The sequence below is a fragment of the Lutjanus erythropterus genome, chromosome 20, assembly GCF_056507025.1.
Source record: "Lutjanus erythropterus isolate fLutEry1 chromosome 20, fLutEry1.hap2, whole genome shotgun sequence".
Taxonomy (NCBI): domain Eukaryota; kingdom Metazoa; phylum Chordata; class Actinopteri; order Lutjaniformes; family Lutjanidae; genus Lutjanus; species Lutjanus erythropterus.
In genome coordinates, this window is record NC_139336.1 from 1,771,025 (window position 1) to 1,792,070 (window position 21,046).

At 37.4% G+C, this 21,046-nt stretch overlaps 2 protein-coding genes across 3 annotated transcripts; both read right to left on the reverse strand.

Moving 5' to 3' along the window:
• Positions 1–96: 96 nt before the first annotated feature.
• LOC146307981 (uncharacterized) lies at positions 97–5,578 on the reverse strand. 2 transcript variants are annotated; one of them, XR_014772645.1, is made up of 6 exons: positions 5,478–5,578; positions 5,256–5,302; positions 3,102–3,154; positions 2,788–2,977; positions 2,594–2,699; positions 97–305 (listed from the first exon to the last, which is right to left on the reverse strand). XR_014772645.1 is itself a non-coding variant. In XM_084746265.1 (4 exons), exon 1 carries the CDS (start codon positions 4,782–4,784, stop codon positions 3,246–3,248), a length of 1,539 nt encoding a protein of 512 aa, XP_084602391.1. In that variant the 5' UTR covers positions 4,785–4,877; the 3' UTR covers positions 97–305; positions 2,594–2,699; positions 2,788–2,977; positions 3,102–3,245. The 2 variants fall into 2 exon arrangements, 1 of the variants encoding a protein (XP_084602391.1); XM_084746265.1 differs by lacking the exons at positions 5,256–5,302; positions 5,478–5,578 and having other exon boundaries at positions 3,102–4,877.
• A 6,056-nt stretch (positions 5,579–11,634) lies between these two features.
• LOC146307982 (histone H3-like centromeric protein A) lies at positions 11,635–18,454 on the reverse strand. Its single transcript, XM_084746576.1, has 4 exons — positions 18,278–18,454; positions 17,770–17,891; positions 15,702–15,776; positions 11,635–12,176 (listed from the first exon to the last, which is right to left on the reverse strand). Exons 1-4 carry the CDS (start codon positions 18,396–18,398, stop codon positions 12,048–12,050), a joined length of 447 nt encoding a protein of 148 aa, XP_084602702.1. The 5' UTR covers positions 18,399–18,454; the 3' UTR covers positions 11,635–12,047.
• Between the last annotated feature and the right edge of the window lie 2,592 nt (positions 18,455–21,046).

A 21,046-nucleotide genomic window follows, 5' to 3' on the forward strand; every position in this document is an offset into this window, starting at 1 on the left:
CATACAGAGACAGAGAAAGAGATAGTGAGACAGAGAGGGTATGTGCATTAGTGAGCAAATATAATCACTTATGCGCAAGGTTTGAAGCACCTGCAGCTGACGACCGTTCACTGCCCGGACTGGTCACTGGCTGTTGTGGGCTGGCAGTGGGCAGTGGGCTTGCCACTGATGCAGGTCCTTGGGGGCTAGGGGCCCTTCTCTGTGTTATATTCAAGCCTGGCCGTTGAATTTTTGGGGCTGCTGGCAGTGATGATTTTTGTACAGTTGAGTCGCTGTCACTATTGCTTTGAAAGCGAATGTTTGGTCTTGTGTGTGCATATAGGGGATTGGGAGGGGAAGAGGAAGAAATTGAAAAAGATTGTGAGAGACTACTAGTATAAAGTATTTGTCATTGGTAAGTTGTTGCTCTGAACTTGTAGTGCTTAAGATACAGCACACATCAGATTACTTAGCCCTATTACTTTCGTTAGCATGGGCAGGAGAATGTGCCTGCCATAACCATTGACTAGGCATGAGTAAAAAACCATATGAGGAAGAAGATAACTGCATCTGATGATAGACATTAATCTCAGACCACTACATCAAACTCTGAACTATAGGGAGACCGGTGTAAGTTGAGTTCCTTCTCATATTCAGGATCACTACATTAAGACAAGTTTTTTCACTGCAAACTAATGCATCTGTATACATTTCAGGGTGTTGTACATCCCTACAAACAAATAGGAGTGTAACCTGAGTGTAACACTGTTGATAATATAGCCTGTCCAAAAAAAGTTTTCTGGTGGCACAACTTACCCCACGTATGGGATAAGTTGAGCATAGGAGCAGGGTATGTTGAGCCACCCCCCTCCTTCCCCTTTATCCATCTCTCACCCCCCACTTTTCACAATATTCCACCTGTCCAGGTTGCAGGTGAACACAAAACCAGGGACCTGTTGCTGAGCTACCAACTCACTGAGATTTGGGTAATTTTGACCTAATTTTGACTGTTTTTTTTTTTTTTTTTTTGGACATACAGTAAGTGTCAAACCACTTTTATATGGTTCTTACCTTCACATACTTCATGAAATGATGGCTTCATCCTAAATATTTGGTCACATGTTCATTTTTTTCTTATGGTATCCTAGCAACAACGGGTGGCTCAACTTTCCCTAAGCTCAACTTACCCTGGTCTCCCCTATTGAGTGATTTTTCTACAACTTAATGTGAATGAATAAAGAGATTCAGTTTCAGAGCTAAATGTTATACTCCAGCCTCAAAACATGGCATACTGTGTAGTAGGTGTTTACAGCTCCAGTGTTTGCACCTGGAGAGTCATCAATATCATATAAATAATGATATTATTATATCATTGAGCAATACATCACTCCAGTCTGTGATATACGCTCATTATACCACAGCTAAGGGGTGTTCTTCGCCACTTCGAAATCCCCCTTAGCATGGTATAATGAGTGTATATCACGGACTGGAGTGATGTATTGCTTTTATAAAATTGTTACCAATAATGGCAACATTAAAGAGGAATACACAATAATTTTCATGTAGTTAAACAGAAATACATATTATCTAATAAAATAGCCCCGCTGTGAAAAAAATAGTCCCACCTCTCCGTACGTTAGCTCTGCATGTCGTCTATTCCTCGCCTTTTTTTTTTGGGAGAAAGTCACTGCTCAATCAACTCTACCATTGTTAACCCTATCTGGAGGTGAAAGTTAACCTTAAACATGTGAATTCAACTAATTTAATCTATTTGTTAACGTTGTCAAAACACCGCAGCAACTTTTTACTACCTACTGTAACAGTTTGTTGTCATGGATACATTGTTGCTTCTCTGACAATCAGCCCCATAATGTAAACATGCGAGCCCACCCCGCAGTTAACTATGAGTGAGCGGTCCAGAAGAATCCACCCAAAACCCTGATGAATGAGAGTTTTTTTTTAAATAGTTTTAGCTTTGAGTGATCACTGACTTTATTAAGCCGACTATATGTGACATCGCGGCAGGCACCTGGAGACGCAGCAGCGGCATCTGAATATCATGACTTTAAAAGCACCAAATTACTTGCCTTAACAAATTTCGTTCAATCAGACAGTGACAGATCACCCTATAGAGCCCGAAGTGTCATAGTCGCTGTCAAGGTGCTGATCCTGTGACTGTCATCATACGGGAGCTGTCCGTGGTCCGCTATTTGACTCCTAATTACTCATTGATGCACAGTGCGGGATTTTATAATCTAATCTAATAATAATACGGCCCAGCTGACAATAATGTTGTTGTTGTCATGGAAACCTTTTTGCTTCCCTGAAGCAGAGTGATATGCTGTGATAAGGCTTTTTAGAATAGTAGCTGTAGTATACACTCATTATATCACAGTTAACAGCCAATCAGATTGCCGGATTTCACCTTTCCGTTTTATAAATGTATGTAAAAATGTATGAATTTATATTAATTGCACCAGCTAAAGATTTACTTTCTAAACTGAACTGAAGAAGAATTCACTCTAAGTGAGGTGGTAGTTATTGACAGCGGATAATGTAGTAATAATTCTTAATGTCTCACAAATATAGTACTGTAGTGGCTTTGAATGCTTACAGTCTTTTTCGCTTTCTCTTTGGTATGTCATCATCTTCTTCTGCTGTCTGTAGGTCAGTGTGGGTTTCTGCCTGGGGAAGTTTGAGGCGGGCAGTTGTGTAGTTTGCTGTAAATAAAGAGATTCAGACATCACAATTAATAGAGTGTATATGTTTTTAAATGACTGAATTCTGGTAAATATGTGATGTGTATACCTGCTGTATATAAAATCCGAACTCTGAATTCTTCCCACGACGATCCCGGCTGCTCTGCATTTTTTGCGGCCTTTACCAGTTCTGCAGGCTTGTAGTAAGAGGGCCACTGACAGATGTCATCAGCCACCCAAGCTGCTGGCACCACCTCAACCTCTTGGGTCTCGTAAAATTCGACAATGTAAAACATTGCCTAGAATAGGAAGGGGGTACAACAACAAAAAGTTGTACAAACATAAACACTAACATTTAACTCTAGACAATTTTATGCACATTCCCAACTGAATAATTACTATAAATATGGTATACACACTTACACACAGATGGGTGAAGGCAGGCTGAACTGTCACCACTGTAACTTGCTGCTGAGCTGCACATAAAGTATAAGAATAATATTACGATTCTTTTTGTTTTAACTTAAAATGAAAACACATGCTGTGTGCGGCTAAGGTTAAACAAGCTTAGAATGAATCTGCATGCAGAAGAGGCACAACAACAAATCCTGCCTCCAAAGGTAATCGAACACACTTCTGTATTTTAGTGTCCAACCTCAAGCACATTAGGTGTGATGACAGATCTGACACAAAACAAATTCCCAAATTTGAAGAGTCAATGGGATAGTCAAAAAAGCTTGCAATCTGTCTGTATTCTTTGCAGACCAGGTATTCCTGACCCTCAAAAACAACTATATTCTGGACCAGAAGTATCTTGCCATTCATTTTAATGCATCTGTCCCTCTCTGATGAATTAATGACAAATTCATCCATTTCCAGTTCTTTAAACTGGGACACAGTTCCCACAAAGCCTTCTGGGACAGGTCCATCTGAATGCGACATTTTGAGATTTTTGCCAGTTTTCAGAGTTTCCTCTGGTAAACTTGTTGAGTCAAGGTCTGAAATCCTGCGTATCACTTGTTGCAGTGATGAACTAGGCTTTCTAACCATGCCTTTAATGTTTTTTAAATAGTTCTCAAAAGGAAATCCAGATATTAGGTCCAAGTTCCCATGTACCCTTACATCTTCACTGAGGTGAATAAAGCCATGTATGTTGTATACTACAAATTCATGACCATAGAGTTGCCCAAAATGTTTAACAAATGCTCTGAGGAGCGTGTTTGCAAAGTCATTTAGCATCAAACAATAGGTTGGACTTGCCAGAATGTAAATGCTCACAGATAAGAGCATAAAGTTTTGATACACCTCAGGAGCCAGAACATTTTTCAAAACAACTGGGCCAGTGTAAAGTAGGAACTGCCTAAGTTCTGTTGCCTTCCATCTTAATCTTTCATCAAGCCCCCTTGGTCTTCGGGCAAATTCGGAGGGTATGTACATTCTGAGAGCAAGTAACTTGACAGAAATCAGAGAGACTTGCCTGGATGAAATGCGGGATTTTAACTTCCCACATGTGCCAATCCATAAATCAAGTAGACGACGCACCACACCTAAGCAAACTAAATGCATATAGTCATGTGGGAAGCCACTGACCATAGGAACAGATGTTTCATGAAATGGCGAAGGTTTTATGTGGTGGTCCTCATCCTCTGCATTTGAAAAAGATTCATCAGTTCTCGCTCTAGCGTTTGTCTCTGGGAATGTCATGCAATTATTCACATATACGCCTGACTGTACACATCTGTCACAGCCACTGTAGCCATTGTGTGATTTAATACCTTTAACAAAGGCCCTTGCAGGAGCATCACAAATTACTGAGCACACAGTGAGGAAAAAGGTTTTACCATTAACAACAAATCCATTGCTCAGGGATTTCAGTTCACAAACCAGATCCCTTAGATATTCTGACAAAGACAGAGGCTTTGAGTTCCCACAGAAAATAGCAATTGGCACAGGTTTCCTACTGAATCCTTGGAGGATTCCCAAGATTGGCCAAAACTGAACAGCTGAACTTTTAAAAATTGGTAGACCGTCAATATTTAACTGCAATTGAAAGTTGTGACTGTCTGGAACAATAAATGCCAGTCTCTGAAATATTTTACTGAACATATTCTGTATCCCAAAAAAGTGGAACGATCCACCTGCCAAGGAAGTAACAGCATGGCAAATCTGTGTCTTTAACAATGTTCTGGCATCTTTGGGCAATGAAGGATGATGAACTTTCAGAATAGACAAGAGGGCAGACAAAGCAATCAGCAAAATCCCAAATTGTGTACTCAGTCTCTCAAACAACTTGCTAAATCCCTTGTGTCATGAACATCATTTCTGTCATCATCATCACAACTTAATCCACCATCTCCACTGTCTATGTCAAAGTTTGGTGGTGAATCAGCGATTGCTTCCAAGGTTGAAGCAATACAGAATCCTGAAAACTGCACTCCTCTTCAGTGTCAACCTCAAGCTCATGCTTGTCATTTAAAGAGTCAAAGAACTGGTTAACTCTTTTAACAGCTCTTTTCCTTAAATTACTGCGTGTGGTATTCCACTGTTCTTTATCCATGGCACTACAGTATCACTAACCTATTTGGTGTTTGGCAACTTGTGCAGCTCAGCAGCAGACTGTTACTCTGAAAAAGAAAGAAAGGAGCAAGTATTATACATTGATACATCATATAGTATATCAGTACATTTATTTATTTATTCGTTTGTTTGTTTATTTGACAGGGACAGTGCAAAAGTAAACAACATGAGGGCAAGGCGGGCGTTTGTAAAAAACTTCTGTATTTCACCAGAGCAGCTTACCTTTAATGAGTTCAATAATCTGTATTTCCACCAGCAAATTTCTGTAACAACAATAAGCACACTTACTGTAAAAACCATCATGACAGTATAATACACTGTAATTAAAAATGCATAATGTAGCACAAGTAAATGGGTATTTTTCCTTTACAAAAATAAATTCATACAAACAAACAAAAGACACATTCATATTTTGCTTTAGACAAATAGAAAACGTGTATTTTTTTTCCCTGGGGATGTAGAGTTAGAGTTGAAGCCAAACCAAGGAAATGGACATACAGGCTAAAAAAAAAAACAAAAAAACAAAAAAAAAACCACTTCATGACAGGTAAGATATGAAATATTACCAGCCAAAATATGTTTTCACTGTCCACTGAACTGCTCACAACACAGCATTCTTTTGGAGGAACATGTGAGTTCAAACAGTGCATAATAGTACCTAAACTGAATAATTGTAACTGTTAAACATTTCAATGTTTTTCCATATTCCTTGTAAACTATTTTCTTGTCTGTATACAACATCTATGTCACGTCTGCCTGTCCTGGGTGAAGGATTCCCTCACCCTGAGGTTCTCCTGTTATTTCTTGGTAGTTTTTTTCCTAAGTGGATGTGAGGGTCTGGGCAGATGTTGTTGTTTTGATGCTATGTAAAGCCATTTGAGACAAGTGTTTGTAAAAATGGGCTATGAATAAAACTGCCTTACCTTGTATTAGGGCTGGGCAGTATGACCCAAAATTCATATCACGGTATAAATTGAATCCCTTCACGGTAACGGTATATATCGCGGTATAAATGTCGCAGTGTAAAACTTATAATGGAAGTGTTTCTGAATGGGTTTTGTAGACCCTTAGCAAAACTAAATTGATTTGACAAAAAAACAACAACAATAAAAGCAAAGATATAATGTAATTTTTTTTTTAAGCATTTATTGTGCAGAAGAACAACAGAAGTACAAAAATTCTTACAAAAATAAAGTGGATATTGTAAACAGTACTTCAAATAAGAGAGGTTTTCTAAATGGCAAAAACAGTGAAAAGGTTCTGTAATCCTGGAAACATCTGTAAAAAAAATACCTAAGTAAAGAATGTGAGTATTTTTTCCACCACAGCAGGTCAGTGATCAGTGTTTCAGTGACTCTCTGTGGATCAGTGAATAGTGTTTTATTTATGGGGCCCGCCACATTAAAAACATCTGCACCACGACATGATTTTCTATTTTTTTTTTTTTTTTTTTTTTTTTTTTTTGGCGCACCATTTTTTTTAGAAGGTAACGCTTTATTTGCACAACTCGCGAGATTTTTGTTCGTTATTTCTACTAAAATGATCAAGGTCGCGCGAGCTTTCGCGGGTCTAGGGTTCCCTTCTAGACACGATCCTCTCTGTCTCTCTGTCAAACTACAGACAGCAGACTGTCTGTAAACAGCACGATGTTAAACTGCAGTGTTTCACACAAACACTTTATTTGTGTGGACAACCAGGTTTGGTTTGTCACCAATTTTGGCATTTTTACTTTTTAATCAGTCCAAGATGACGACGGTATCAGTGATTGATTAGTGATCAGTCTGCCCTCCTCTCCTCCCTCACCTGTTCACTCTGCTGTGAGAAGGTCTGAAAGTTTCTCACAGAGAAACACAGACTCTCCTGTTTTATGTATAGGCCTTCTTATACAGTTGTTTAATTTTATAAGTGCATCTGGTTGGTGTCGATGTCATTAACCATCACGTTAGTTTCTGTTGTAATAAACTCCGTCATTAACAACAGTCTCCTCCACACGCAGCTTCTCTGCAGTTGGTCTGTGCGTTTCCTGATCAGATAAACCAGCAGCGCCCCGTAAAAAAAATAAATAAATAAATAAAATAATTTATTGGTTATAGGTCCGTATAGGACGGCATCTGGGTCTTTGTTGGCGGTCACAGTTACTCCACACATCTTGCAGATGACATTTTTCTGCTCAACATCCGACTTTTTAAACCTGAACCACGTCCAAATCACGGATGTAGCCCCTCCGCCGTTACTGTGCTTGCGGCCATTTTCACACAGAGGCAGGTGCGATTACGTCATCGACGGTATGACCTGCCAGTCATTTTCTATGTGACACTGAGTTTGGCAGAGAGCAGTTTTTTTTTCCCAAACTTTATTGAACAATACAATAATTACAAATTCAATTAAGAATCTCCACTTTGCATTCTTACAAAAACATAAACTTGTGCAAAGCAAAAAGAAAAATAAACATCAAGACTATCATCTCAGTAAATTAGGTGGATATATATAAACATAAATTCCAATAAAAAATATAGATGACATGATGGAAAATAAAATAAATAATAACTAAATAATACAGGCAGTCCCTCTTTTGCAATGAGACAGTCCTTCTCACCAAATCATTCACATTTCAACCACATGAAAATGATGCTTAAGGACACATTAACAATTTATTGAAACATTGCCATTTCAATCAGTTAAAGCATTAAAAATTGTGGCAAGTTATTGCAGAGTTTTTGTATTGGTCCATATTTTTCAGCTAAAAGTAATAGAGAGGAATAAAAGATTTTAAGTTCATTTTTAAAACATATTAGTGAAGGTCTTTGATTTTTCCATTTACATGCATGTATATGATATTTTCCCATAATCATTATGGTAGTGATTGTGTCAGATATTTCTTTAGCGATGTCATTCTTGTATATTAGGATTTGATTCATATCAAAAGGTGTGATATTAACTTAACCAATTATGCAGGTTTTGCCAAAATTGACTCGTGACTCTATATGAATAGAAGAGATGTTCAATAGTTTCAGATTCCTCCAGACAGAAAACGCAAGCTTCAACCTCAAATCCAAATCTTTTCTTAAGAGTTTCTGCTGTAGGGTAATAACTATTAATAATTTTATATTGTACTTCTTTTGCTTTTGGCGGAATTGGCCATTTTAAATATTTGAAGTATTTATCCGTGCTACATAAATCATTGTTTATTCTGATTTTTGCAGTTCTAGTATAATCATGAAAAGTTTTACACTTGAAAGCTTTCCCAATAAATTGGTTACATTTTCTATCACTTGATTGAGAGAGTGTGTTTTGTATTAAACGTACCAGAGCAAGAAGTATTGCTTTGCATATTTTGCTGAATTCTCTATAAGAACATTGAACATCAAATTTTTCTTTAAAGGTATTAAAATGTAAGAAATTTCCATGGTTATCCATTAGATCTATAACAAAAATCACCTTTTTATCGAACCAATCCTTTTTGAATACAGTTTTCCTATTTATCGTAATTGTTCTGTTATTCCACAATGTGGAGCCATTTGGGGTAAAATTATGGGAAAATATCATCTTCCAATAATACAATAACTTATGTATGAAATTCAGATAACCTCACAGGCAGTTTCGTAGTTTCAAAATCACATTTTAACACAAAATCCAACCCTCCAATTTTCTTAAAAATACTTCTGGGGATGTGAAACCAAATTGATTCTGTCTGTGACATAGCTTTTATCCAATTTATTTTAAAGACTCCTACCATTGATTCAAAGTCCAGTGTTTTCAAACCTCCTTTTTTACAATCTTTAACCAGTTGTGATATTTTAACATAATGCGTTTTGTTTCTCCATATAAAGTTAAATTATAGAGTTTGCCTTTTGATGTTTTTAGGAGTCACATACATCGAGTAACATGGATAAATCAATTTTGATATCCCCTCAGACTTGGATAATAGGTTTCGACCAAAAATGGATAGATCTCTCATTAGCCAGTGATTTAAAGTTTTTTTTCATATTTTCTATTTTTTCATTCAGATTCTTTTCCTCCCCTTTTTTTTTTAAATCTCTTGTATTAATTTTATGCCTAGATATTTAACTTCAGATTTAACAGGGATGGACATTATTTGGGTATCTGTACAAGGATGTAGTGGTAGTATTTCGCTTTTCTTTAGATTTATGTTCAAACCAGATGCTTTGGAAAAAAGAGAGATAATGTTCAATGCTTTGGCAGAGAGCAGGTGGGAGCGGTTTCTGTTCACAAATGAACTAACACTCTTGGCCTAGGCTATGCTCTTATTAGCACACTCCATCCCTGTGTCAAGGAATGTATGTATGTTGTGCATTTAGTGCATATACTCAAATCAGAGAAAACACGGAATTGTTGGTCAATATAATTTCTTTTTTTTTTTTTTAAATAAATTAACTTTCATCAGCAAACAACAAATTCATCACAGTTGGCACATTATTTATACTGACAGATAATACTGCACTAAGAGAAAAAAAAGTTTAACTTGACTATGCCTACTGTATATAATTCCTGCTGGTATGAGTGTCAGACGGATCTCTCTAACAACTCTCAGAATTCACCATCCGCTTGTTGTGTTGTAATAACTTTTTTTTCCTCTCAGATATATTTTATGAACGGTTTTGTTTCTCTTCATGGGTGCAACAGACGGGCTTGCCATGGGGATGTGTTGTTCATGATAGACATTGGCTTAGATAAAATTCTCCTCTCACCTCCATAGTGGAGAACACAAGCCAGTTCAGGCCTAAAAGTCTTCAGTCCTCTCACTGCTTCCATAGCAAGCTCCAGCAAAGAAGCTGGACGGGGGCTCCATTAGTGGCGAGCTTCTTCCAGAATGAGTGAAGGAGCAATATTGCACAACGTTCCTGCTGCAACGCTGTCAATCATGCCCATCATGGAATATTCCACCGAAAAAGGAATATCTACTCGTCTTATCTCATCTCATCTCATCTCATCTCATCTCATCTCGTCTCATCTCATCTCATCTCATCTATTATCTTATGTTTAGGTTTATTTATTTAGCACAAAAATGCATTAAAACAGAGTGCAAGGAGGGAACAAAGTCATCATGGACTTGTACAAAGTTCCAACCCTATCAATAATACCAAGCTGGCAACAACAGATGATCTGGACAAGAGAAAAGCACAAAGAATTAATAGCAGCGGGAGTTAAGGTGCATAGATACAACTAGGAGCAAGGAATAGTGGACAGCGGTTCAATGAGAGAAGCAAACTAACTTAACTTGTCTTGTCTTTTCTTGTCCTGGCACATTTGTACTTCACAAAGTATGGACCCCACCATGTTACAGGCGGGCCACTTTAGGCTCACATCCAGATTAGTCAATGCTAACTTGCCGTCTTTCGGCCAAAACTGGCCCAAATGTGTTTCAGCAAAGGTGAGCCACGTGTGCTGAACCATATGTGGGCCAGCCTTGGTTCACTTACAGAATAACCATTTCCTACTCTGCCACGTATTTGCCAAAGATGGGCCATATTTGTTTTGTGATATAAGGGCCGAATGTAGCATTTACCACATGGGCCAGTTTAGGCTCACATCTGTTTTGTGCAGGCCAGAAGAATGCCTACAGTGCCAGATTGTTGCCTGAAGTGGCCCACATCTGTATACTATCTGGGTTAGCCATTTTCTCATAGGACAAGAAATTAAACTTTTTGCTTTAGAGGTAATATATGTGATTTGTTGTTGTGAGCAACATCTCATTATACAACCCTGCATTTAAAAAAATCTTCAACTATTTTTAGAAAATATTTTCTCAAATATTAAAAACTTTTTTCATAAATTACTGAATAACTGGAAACATGAATCATACAATACCATTCAACATGTATTAAATACTATTAAATTACTAAAGGAATATCTAAATAAAAAATAAAATAAAATATTCAAGTGTCTTATTATTAAAAAATGAAATGAATAAAAAATACTCTAACACTTTTTATCAAAAACATTTTGTCATGTTGTATACATGCAACATGAGATATGGAAGTAGTCCTTCAATCATGCCTAAAAAGTTGAGCTTGTTGGGACACGATGTCAACAAAATTCTCTCAGAAACTGACCCAAACCCAACCCTCATTAGCATATTTCAGCCAAAACTTGGTTACAGCCCAACATTTTTCTGAACAAGCTTCCCTCTATGTATCACACAGTGGGAGTTTTTGGTGACAGGGATAATACATGCAGGAAATTATAATTGGCAACGACCAAATTGGGGAGAAAATAAATAAATTAATAAATAAAGACCAAACCTGAACCTAAACCTAAACTGCTGATTTAAGCAGTGACTTAAGACTTGTATGAGCTATAATGAGATTAAATTTTGCTTGCTCCAAATCAAAATAATAAGGTAAGAAAGACCAAAAAATCTCTTTATTAACAAAACTGGTTTACTTGAATGGGGAACAATATGTACAATATATCAAATATACTATACAGCAATGATCACCCTAACACAGCACAGCTGTTAAGTATATACAAATGATTCAAAAGTACAGAAAAATACAGCTGCCTGACAATGATTTCTCTTCTTTGTCTCAGTAGTGATATTTACAAGTCAAACTTTTTAAAGTGAACTGAAGTGAATTCAAAACATCTGAACTACAAATGTTACATTTTTATAAAACCTGACATGCCAAGACAAATGGCTAATGTTTTTTCTTAAAACGGTATTACAAATTCCTAAAATGTGAAACAATCAGAAAACAATTTAAACCAGTTATACAGGCAGCTGAACCAGTCTAAAGCAATATTAACATATGCGAACATTCTGATTTGTTTTTAAATGTTGTCCACCCCACGGATCCTTCGGGCCAGCTGAATGTCTCGTGGGAACACGGTCACCCGCTTGGCATGGATGGCACACAGGTTGGCATCCGAGAATAACATGACAAGGAACGCCTCTGCGGCCTGGGAGGAGGAGGAGGAAGAAACACAGGTCAAGTTAGAGTTTGAGCAGACAATTGCACAAGTCCCTCCAATCCGAGTCCCAAGCCAGTATCAAGTAATTCGGTCCAAGTCTCAAGCAAGTCTCAAGTTTTTTTGTCATGGGCAAGTCAAGTCAAGTCAAGTCACAAGGTTATGTCGAGTCAAGTTGAGTCAAGTCACAAGGTTGTCGAGTCAAGTCAAGTCTCTCACTATTGTTCACCATCCAAAAAAGAGCATGCAGTCTAGTCTGCATGGATTAAAGCATAAAGCTGTTAATTTGATCTATTCTTACATTACATGTTTGATAATTTAGACCAAGGTAGATGGGGAAAGGCTACATTCCCATAAAGATGTGACATGTTTCAAACAAACTTGTAGTTTTTGTATCCAAAGTTGACCACTTTTGGGACACTTGCCGTTGCCATGATTCCCGCCGAAGGGGGGAGACTAACAGTAGTCAGGTCTGTTGTCCTGGGCCCAGGTTGGAGGGTGCAGGGGGTGCCAGGACCATAGATAAAGAAACTATATACTTCTAATTCTATACCTATGGGTGGGACCTCATTAAATTATGGAGTAATTATTTAAAATATTTCAAAACAGGCCTATTTGTGGAAAAAAAAATCTAATATTTGAGTTATCATAATAGCTTTTTCCTCTCCTAGTTGTCCCCCCCCAAAACACACACAAATGGTTTGGCCATCAAACTTTGACGTTGTCTTTTTTTTGTTCAGTATGCTCCATGTGCGGTCGGTAGAAGTCCGATGCACAGAGAGGAAAATAAAAGAGAAGAAGAGAAGAAGAAAATAGAGGCTTCAGAGATTTATTAAATATTTTTTACAAAGGTGATGACCATAAAGCTGAGACCTTTACAGTCTATGGCTGAGACGAGCAAAGTCAACGTAGCGCAGGGTAAAAAAAACTAACAAAACAAAAACAAACAGCGAAGCTATATGTTTACCAGCCTTGTAACGTAATACTGTCCAGCTCTAATGTTAACATCCATAGGTATAAAAGCCACGACACGTCATGTTTTTGACAGGAACAGCTGACTGACTGTCAGAGAGGAGGCAGAGAGAGGAGGAGAGCAGAGCGCTGCGGTCAGGTGAAGGAGGGGCTCGTTGCACCATGGCGAAGCGGGCGCGCGTGGGGGGAGGAGAGAGAGGAGAGAGCAGCAGTCAGGTGAAAGAGTGATGCGGGATGTGTTTGTCGTTTCCCCGTTGCGGAGCGGGGGTTGGGGGCGGCAGTCATCTTGTCTCAAGTCGAGGGGAGTCTCGAGTCTCTGACCCTCCATGTCCGAGTTGAGTTGCAAGTCGTCAAATTTGCAACTCGAGTCGGCTCGAGTCCGAGTCCCTATGACTTGAGTCCAATTGTCTGGCGGTCACTGTCAGTGTCAATGTACAATCATGATGGTTCATCATAAATACAAACATAAGACAGACTGAATGCTAATTATACTGGGGTGATTCGTCAACGTAATCAACATCACTGATTATGAAAATACGTTGATTTGCTTAACGTGTGTCGATGCGTTGCTATGAATCACTGCACGCAGTCAGAGCACAGATTCACCCATAGAAGAAGCTGTAGAGAGCCTCGCTGCGATCATCTTCAGTGGGGGAGTATTTTAGACAGAAACATGCAAACGTTTGGCTCTCTTTAGCTCCACAACCTGGACATGACTTGTCACAGCAGGACAAACTGCTCCACATGAGTGCTGGAAGTGAAGCACCGAGCGACCTGTCCTCCTCCTGCAGCTGCAGCAGCATTGTCCTGTTATATATCAGGATTATCAACACGTGGAACATGTTTCTGTTCCATGTTTGTGTTCTTTTTTTTACATTTTAAAACTGGTCACCATTCACTTCAACTGTATTGGATTTGGCTCCAACACAGTTTTCCACTCAAACTCCAGGAGTGTTTTGTGAACTGGAGATCTTCACCCATCGTCACATCAACACTTTTGTGTTTAAAGTGATGCATCACTGCTGTTAACTTTACACCATGTGTCTGTTGAATTACAACAGACAGTAATTCATTTCAGTCACCAGAAAACTGACAAAAAGTATTTTCTTTGCTCCATATTGATGCAAAAATGCACTGTCAGTGATCATCTTACCTACATATGACTCTAGAGATGAAATAACTTCATGACCAGTTAAAGTTTTCAGTCAAAATACTGATTGTCCAGTTCAGTCAAAGGTTGACAGGGATTAGTTATTAAATTAATATGCATAACAGCTCCTTTTGATTTGACATCCAGTATTTTTCTAATCAGGCATCTGACATGGAGTCTGTTAAATAGACAAAATAGACAGTTTTTTTAAAAAAAATGACACTATCATAATGTGCTTTATGTGTCTATATTTCAGGATGATGATTGAATAAAATACATAAACTTTAATGTGACATGGTTTTGATGATCATTTTAGGTAAATTTAGTGTTATTTTAATTTAGTAATAAAAAATTACTTTTAGATTAATCAATAAATTAATAGTTAGATTAATCAAATAAAAAAAATACTTGTCAGATTAATCATTTAAAACAGTCACTCGGTGCAGCCCTAATGTTAATGCTGCTCTGCACTAGCTGGGTGTGTAAATAGACAACTATTTGCTAACAAGTTCACCATAACGATTTATATGGTGATAAAATCTTTTTTTTTTTTTTTTACTGCTTGGTCCATGGCACCAAAGTGACACAAAAAAGGTAAAAATATTGCAAATTTAACTTGTTGCTCAAACCTCAATTTTCATAATTTTAATTATAGTAAATGAGCCCTATAATTATATGTACTGTATATAAGAGCCTAAATGCAATGCATTGATTTTTGGTTTAAGTAATAAATAATTTAAGCTCATTTAAAAACAGTTAAAAATAAGAGTAATAAGTAAATTAATTTAGATGGAATTAAAAGCACGTTCACAGGTATTTTCAGTTCATATGCACAATATTGTAATAAGTTAACCGTTTAAAAAGCAGTTGGATTGTTAAAAATTGATAAAAATGTAATTTATGTGACATTTGGATTGGAGCATATAACACTTTGGTGTTTTCAAGTTACTGTGCACCTCTAATTTCCTGAACTGAACTGATTTTTTTTTTTTTTTTACCTCTATCTTTTCCTCTCGCTGCTTATTTTTTCTTGGATGTGATGGATACTTGATGGATTTTTTGGACACTTTTGATATTTTTGTCTCAGTAAACTGTTAAAACTGTACAACGGGTCTGATGGATTCTTTCAAAGACGTGGATTACAACGAGGGGAAGAGTTAGAGAGTCCAGCCATTCTGCTGAAACCTACACTGTATATTGTCCACATTTCATTCTTTAAAATATTGTGTGACTGCTGAACTGTTATGGATGTCTAGTGATCCAGGGTTCCTACACATTTTCCAAAGTCACATCTGAGTACTTTTTCAACATGTTTAAGGTGCATATTCAAGTTTTTCCAACACCTTACAGCTTTACAACAGCATGTTAACTTGGTGCTGGAGACAAACACTTACCTCCTGCAGGGCCAGAATAGCATAGACCTTCCACCTTAGAGTCTCTTTGGAGAAACTCTGGCACACCTCACGAACCTGCACCGACACAAGGAACCAGGATGTTAAAAGTTAGATGTAAAAGTTTATGAGTGTTGACATTGTTTAATAGAATATCATTTTGTTAGTAGGCTAATAGGCCCATTCATTGTAACTCAGAGAGTTATTATTTTAAAAAGTTTTTGAGAACTCAGGTTGTTTAAATAGAAGGAATTTAAGAGAGTAGAACCAAATGAAAAAAAAAAGATGTTAAATGCATAATTGTGTTCTGCAATGGTGGTTCCTTTACATTTGGGAAAACTAATAAAAGTGGAGACGAAAATAAAAAAGGTGCATCCTTTCACACATTTAAATTCCTAACTTTATAGACGTGGGAAATGTAAACGTCTGACCCTCTAGCACTTTACTCTTTTCAGATCTGGCTCAGGAGTTATTGAATAGGCCTGTTATAGAGGCTAAATTAGGGCTGCAGCTATCGAATATTTTAGTAATCGAGTATTCTACTGAAAATTCCATCGATTAATCGAGTAATCGGATAAAACACATTTTTGTTTAGTTAAAGAGCAATTATAAATATACATGAGAAAATAAGACATTTCACCTAATAATGAACCATTGGTTTCCTTTTTTTAGACAATCAATGTCTTTATTTTTAGATGCACATTGTTTAAAAACCCTGAACTTACACGAGCTGACCAAATTCACTGCCTTCACTCAAAAAACTAAGGATCTTACCAAGAAATTTTCTTATTTCTAACCTAAAAATGTCATTACACCTGATAACACACATCACTTAAAAGGTTAGGTGTTTTTCCCACGTGTTTCAATTGAACTTTCATTTGTGTCAAGCACATTTTAAGTTCTAGTTAAGTTTTAAGTTAAAGTCTTGATAAGATTTTGAGTTTTTGCAGTGTTCAAAATAAAATTATGATACCTGCTGTATTGGAGCACATTAGGCACCAGTGCTACTTGATGTTTTATCCATCAATGACTACTGAGCTAAAATTGACAACTACCCAGTTAGCTTTATTATGTTTTTATTTTTCACCCTCATCACTCTACAGCGCTGTGTTTTTACAGATTAAATAAAGCCTGTATGAAAGGCACGTTAGCCACGCATCGACAGTAGTCATAATTAATAGAAACGTAGTCCTCCGCAGGGCTAACGTTATGTTAGCAAGGTACAGTACCATTAATCTCATTAATTAGCGCAACGTGTCCAGCTTGAAATGCTCCCACACTTTTGACATTTTCTGCCTTTTCTTTGTGCCTTTCTCTTCACTTTCGTCGCCTTCTTCGTCGTTACCTCTACATCCATGGTTAAAACTGAACATATCCGCCGCCTCTTTCTTCTTCGTTTACGTGCGTGACGTCAGCGCGTTGTGCCGCATTAAAAGTAGTCCGGGCGAAATACCATGCTTTGAGCTGGCAAAATTAAACGATTCCTCGAGGCAGAGAAAATTCCTCGATCATTTTTTGTAATCGAGTTACTCGAATTATTCGAGGAATCGTTTCAGCCCTAGGCTAAATATAAATAAAATTGCACCAACATTTTTTACACAAAATTAGATCAAAAGAGCACTGCTTTCACTTTCACAGTGTGCTACATTCACGCGATGACGCACCGTACAGAGTCGCTGTTATCGATGAGTTGCTGCTGAATGAGGAGATTCAGTTAAGTAACGTTAGGTGGCCTTCATGCATTCATTGTATTGCAGTATGTGGTGTTTTTTGTTTTTTTTTCAGGTGATTGAACATGTTAGTTGTGTTGCTTTGTGGGACAGACACATGTACTCTCTGCAGATGATTTGTTCTTGCTTAACATCACTTGCTTCAAATCTTAAACACTTCCAAATAATGGATGCTGGTCCAACTTGAGAGACAGTCTTTTGATTTTTGTTTGGTTTATTTGATTTGTATAATATTCTTCTCTGGATTATGGCTGCAGCATCCAAGACATGAATACAATATACAGATTTCAGGTATAGGTAGTTATCATATCGTCCTCATTTCTTTCTGTTGTCTGACTCACCACACGGGAGAAGGGTTGCTTCCTGAGCAGAAGATCTGTGCTCTTCTGGAACTTGCGGATCTCCATTAAGGCCTTGGTTCCTGGGCGAAACCTTTTCTTCCTGGGAGACACAGCAGGCCCCTCTGGAAAACACATACAGACGGTTTGAATTTGTTGTTGTGATGGCAGGAGAGATTGGAACACAACACATCAGCTCAAATGTCAGCAGGGTCCAAAACTTTTTGGTTTATCTGCCAATGGCTGCTAAACTGAAACTATTTTTGAACAGGCCAAACTGCATAAAATACAATGTCATCAAAAACTCTCCTCAGCCCCTTATCTGTGACAATTCTCCGTAAATTTTCTTTTAACCATACATCCACTTTATACTAAATAAAGTAAGTGTAAAAATAGGGACAGCGACAGTCAATCAAAAAATTGTGATGCAGTCAATCAACTCATGTTGCCAGCGTTGATTTTTACTCACATCTGGTGAGCGCCAATTTTGGTCCTTCAATGTCATTCTCACCTGAAACTCCACTCCGTCTTGGAGACTTGGCTGGCACACGAGAGGGCCCTGGGGCCTGCAGCGGGGGGCGACGTTGAGGGGTTTTGGCCTTCCGGCGGCTGGTAGATTTATCATGGCGCATTGTCTCCGACCCACAGGTGAGAACCACAAGAGGAAAAGTACTGCAGCCAAGGTCTGACTGTGAAAGGTTGAGGACATTATATGCTTTATCAATCAAAAAACAAACCTTCAAGTTATCTCTTTGACTTACGGGATGCTTTTTCAAGGTAAAAGGTTAAATGGACAGTTAACTTCAACATCAAAAATACATATTTTCCCTTGGCCTGTAATGCTATTATCCATTCAGATTTTTTTGTTGTGACTTGCAGTTTTGGGGATATCAGCCATAGAGATGTCTGCCTTCTCTCTAATATAATGGGACTAAAGAGCGCTCAGCTTGTGGTTCTCAAAGCACCCAAAAACCCATTTGAAAAATTCAAAACTAGCATCTCTTTCCAAAAATCATGAGTTGGTTACTATTACTTTCTGCAGTAAAATCTAGCAGAACTACTCTTTTAACATGGGAAAGAAAGTAGCTCCTAGATGAAACTGCTCACACAACAAAGTGAGCAGTTGCGCTGGTTACTCAAGATAATATATTGAAGAAAAAGCAGACACCTCTATGGCTGTTATCTCCAAAGCTCTGCAAGTTACACCAAAACTATCTAGATGGATAAGTAGCAGGCCAGGCAGTAAATGTATGTATTTGATTATAGGGTGAATTGTCCCTTTAATTTATTTATCATTTTACAACATATGGTTGTACTATTAAATGCACTTTTTACTATATGTAATGTCTTCTGGATTAATATTACTGCTGTATTAATACGCATGTTCTATTTTACTGCTGTAGGTGTTTCAGGTTGAGCTCATTTAAGCTACTTTATATAAAAATACTGTTCGGTATTTTGATCTACAGATCATCCTATATTTGCAATATGCATCTCTAAAACGCCAGATTTTCATGTTGTCAGAAAAACAGCCTGATTTCAGCTTTGTGATTGTGCATTTTATTTTTGCAGCTTTAAAGAAAAACAGTTTAATAAAAAAGTTTTTTTTTTCATTTCTATCATAAAGGAACACTTCATCCTTTAGTTTATAACAAATATTCAATACATTTTGAGAAAAATGGTTTTCACTGGACAGGAAGAGTATGAAAAATTATAGTCTGGAAAGTTCTACACTAAAGTTGTTTTTGACAAATGTAGCTAGTGGAGTAAAAAGTACAATATTTGTAAAATAAATATTCAAGTACCAATAGGCTTACCTTCAGTTTAGTTAGGGTCTATTGAGTGACTTACAGTAACGTCACTGTGTCAGTTAATAAGTATTTACCCAAGAAAACGGCTGCATATTAATGGTCATCTATAGGCTAATGTTATCACGTTAGCGTTTGCTAGCAGCTAACGTTAGCTCCCTGGTCGTGTTTAGAAAGGAAACCCCGGGCCAGCGGAAGATCCTGCGAGAGTGATCATGACACAAACTATGACCGTTCCCAAACCATAACAAAGTGTTTTTGGTACAACTTACCCTTAAACCAGAAAAAAAAACATTCCAAAATACATCTATCACATTCTAAAACATAGTTCATATGTACAACGTGCACAAATCTCGTGAGAGTTTGGCAAATCTTGGGTTCTAGACACGACCTATTTCTCAATGGCTGTAACGGTGGGTAAATTTACGTTATCAGCGTTTTATACTTTTCCTGACCTATTAAGCTAACCGTAACATACCTGTGGAGCGGAAAAATATTCCGGAATTCAGTGTTTTATAAAAAACCTGGAGACCGAATGTAATGTCTGAATCTCACCGAGCAGAAACAACATCCAACTGAAATTCAAACGACGCCTCTTCACCAGCTCAGCCAATCAACTTGGGGCAAGTGGGCGGGGAAAACTTTTGGGAACGCTTGCTGAGGTGTCTCTTTGGTGTCTCTTGCTAAATGGGCGGGGATGTATGTAGGCGACAGATCAGTGTTTGCATGAACCGCGCAGTCCTCGTTTCACAGACAAACGCACCTCGAGGCTGAATGAAAGATGTATAGTTTCAAAAATATTCTTTTAAAATGCATCATGTTTAGCCATTTTCTCATAGGACAAGAAATTAAACTTTTTGCTTTAGAGATATATGTGATTTGTTTTTGTGAGCAACATCTCATTATACAACCTTGCATTTAAAAAAATCTTCAACTATTTTTAGAATATATTTAATTTCAATTTATTATTTCAAATATTAAAAAACTTTTTTCATAAATTACTGAATAATTGGAAACAGGAATCATACAATACCATTCAACATGTATTAAATACTATTAAATTACTAAAGGAATATCTAAATAAAAAAAGAGAAGAAAATATTCAAAAGTGTCTAATTATTAAAAAATGAAATTAATAAAAAATACTCTAACACTTTTTTTATCAAAAACATTTTGTCATGTTGTATACATGCAACATGAGATATGGAAGTAGTCCTTCAATCATGCCTAAAAAGTTGAGCTTGTTGGGACACGATGTCAATAAAATTCTCTCAGAAACTGACCCAAACCCAACCCTCATTAGCATATTTCAGCCCAAACTCGGTTACAGCCCGACATTTTTCTGAACAAGCTTCCCTCTATGTATCACACAGTGGGAGTTTTTAGTGACAGGGATAATACATGCAAGAAATTGTAATTGGCAACGACTAAATTGGGGAGAAAATAAATGAATGAATAAATAAATGAATAAA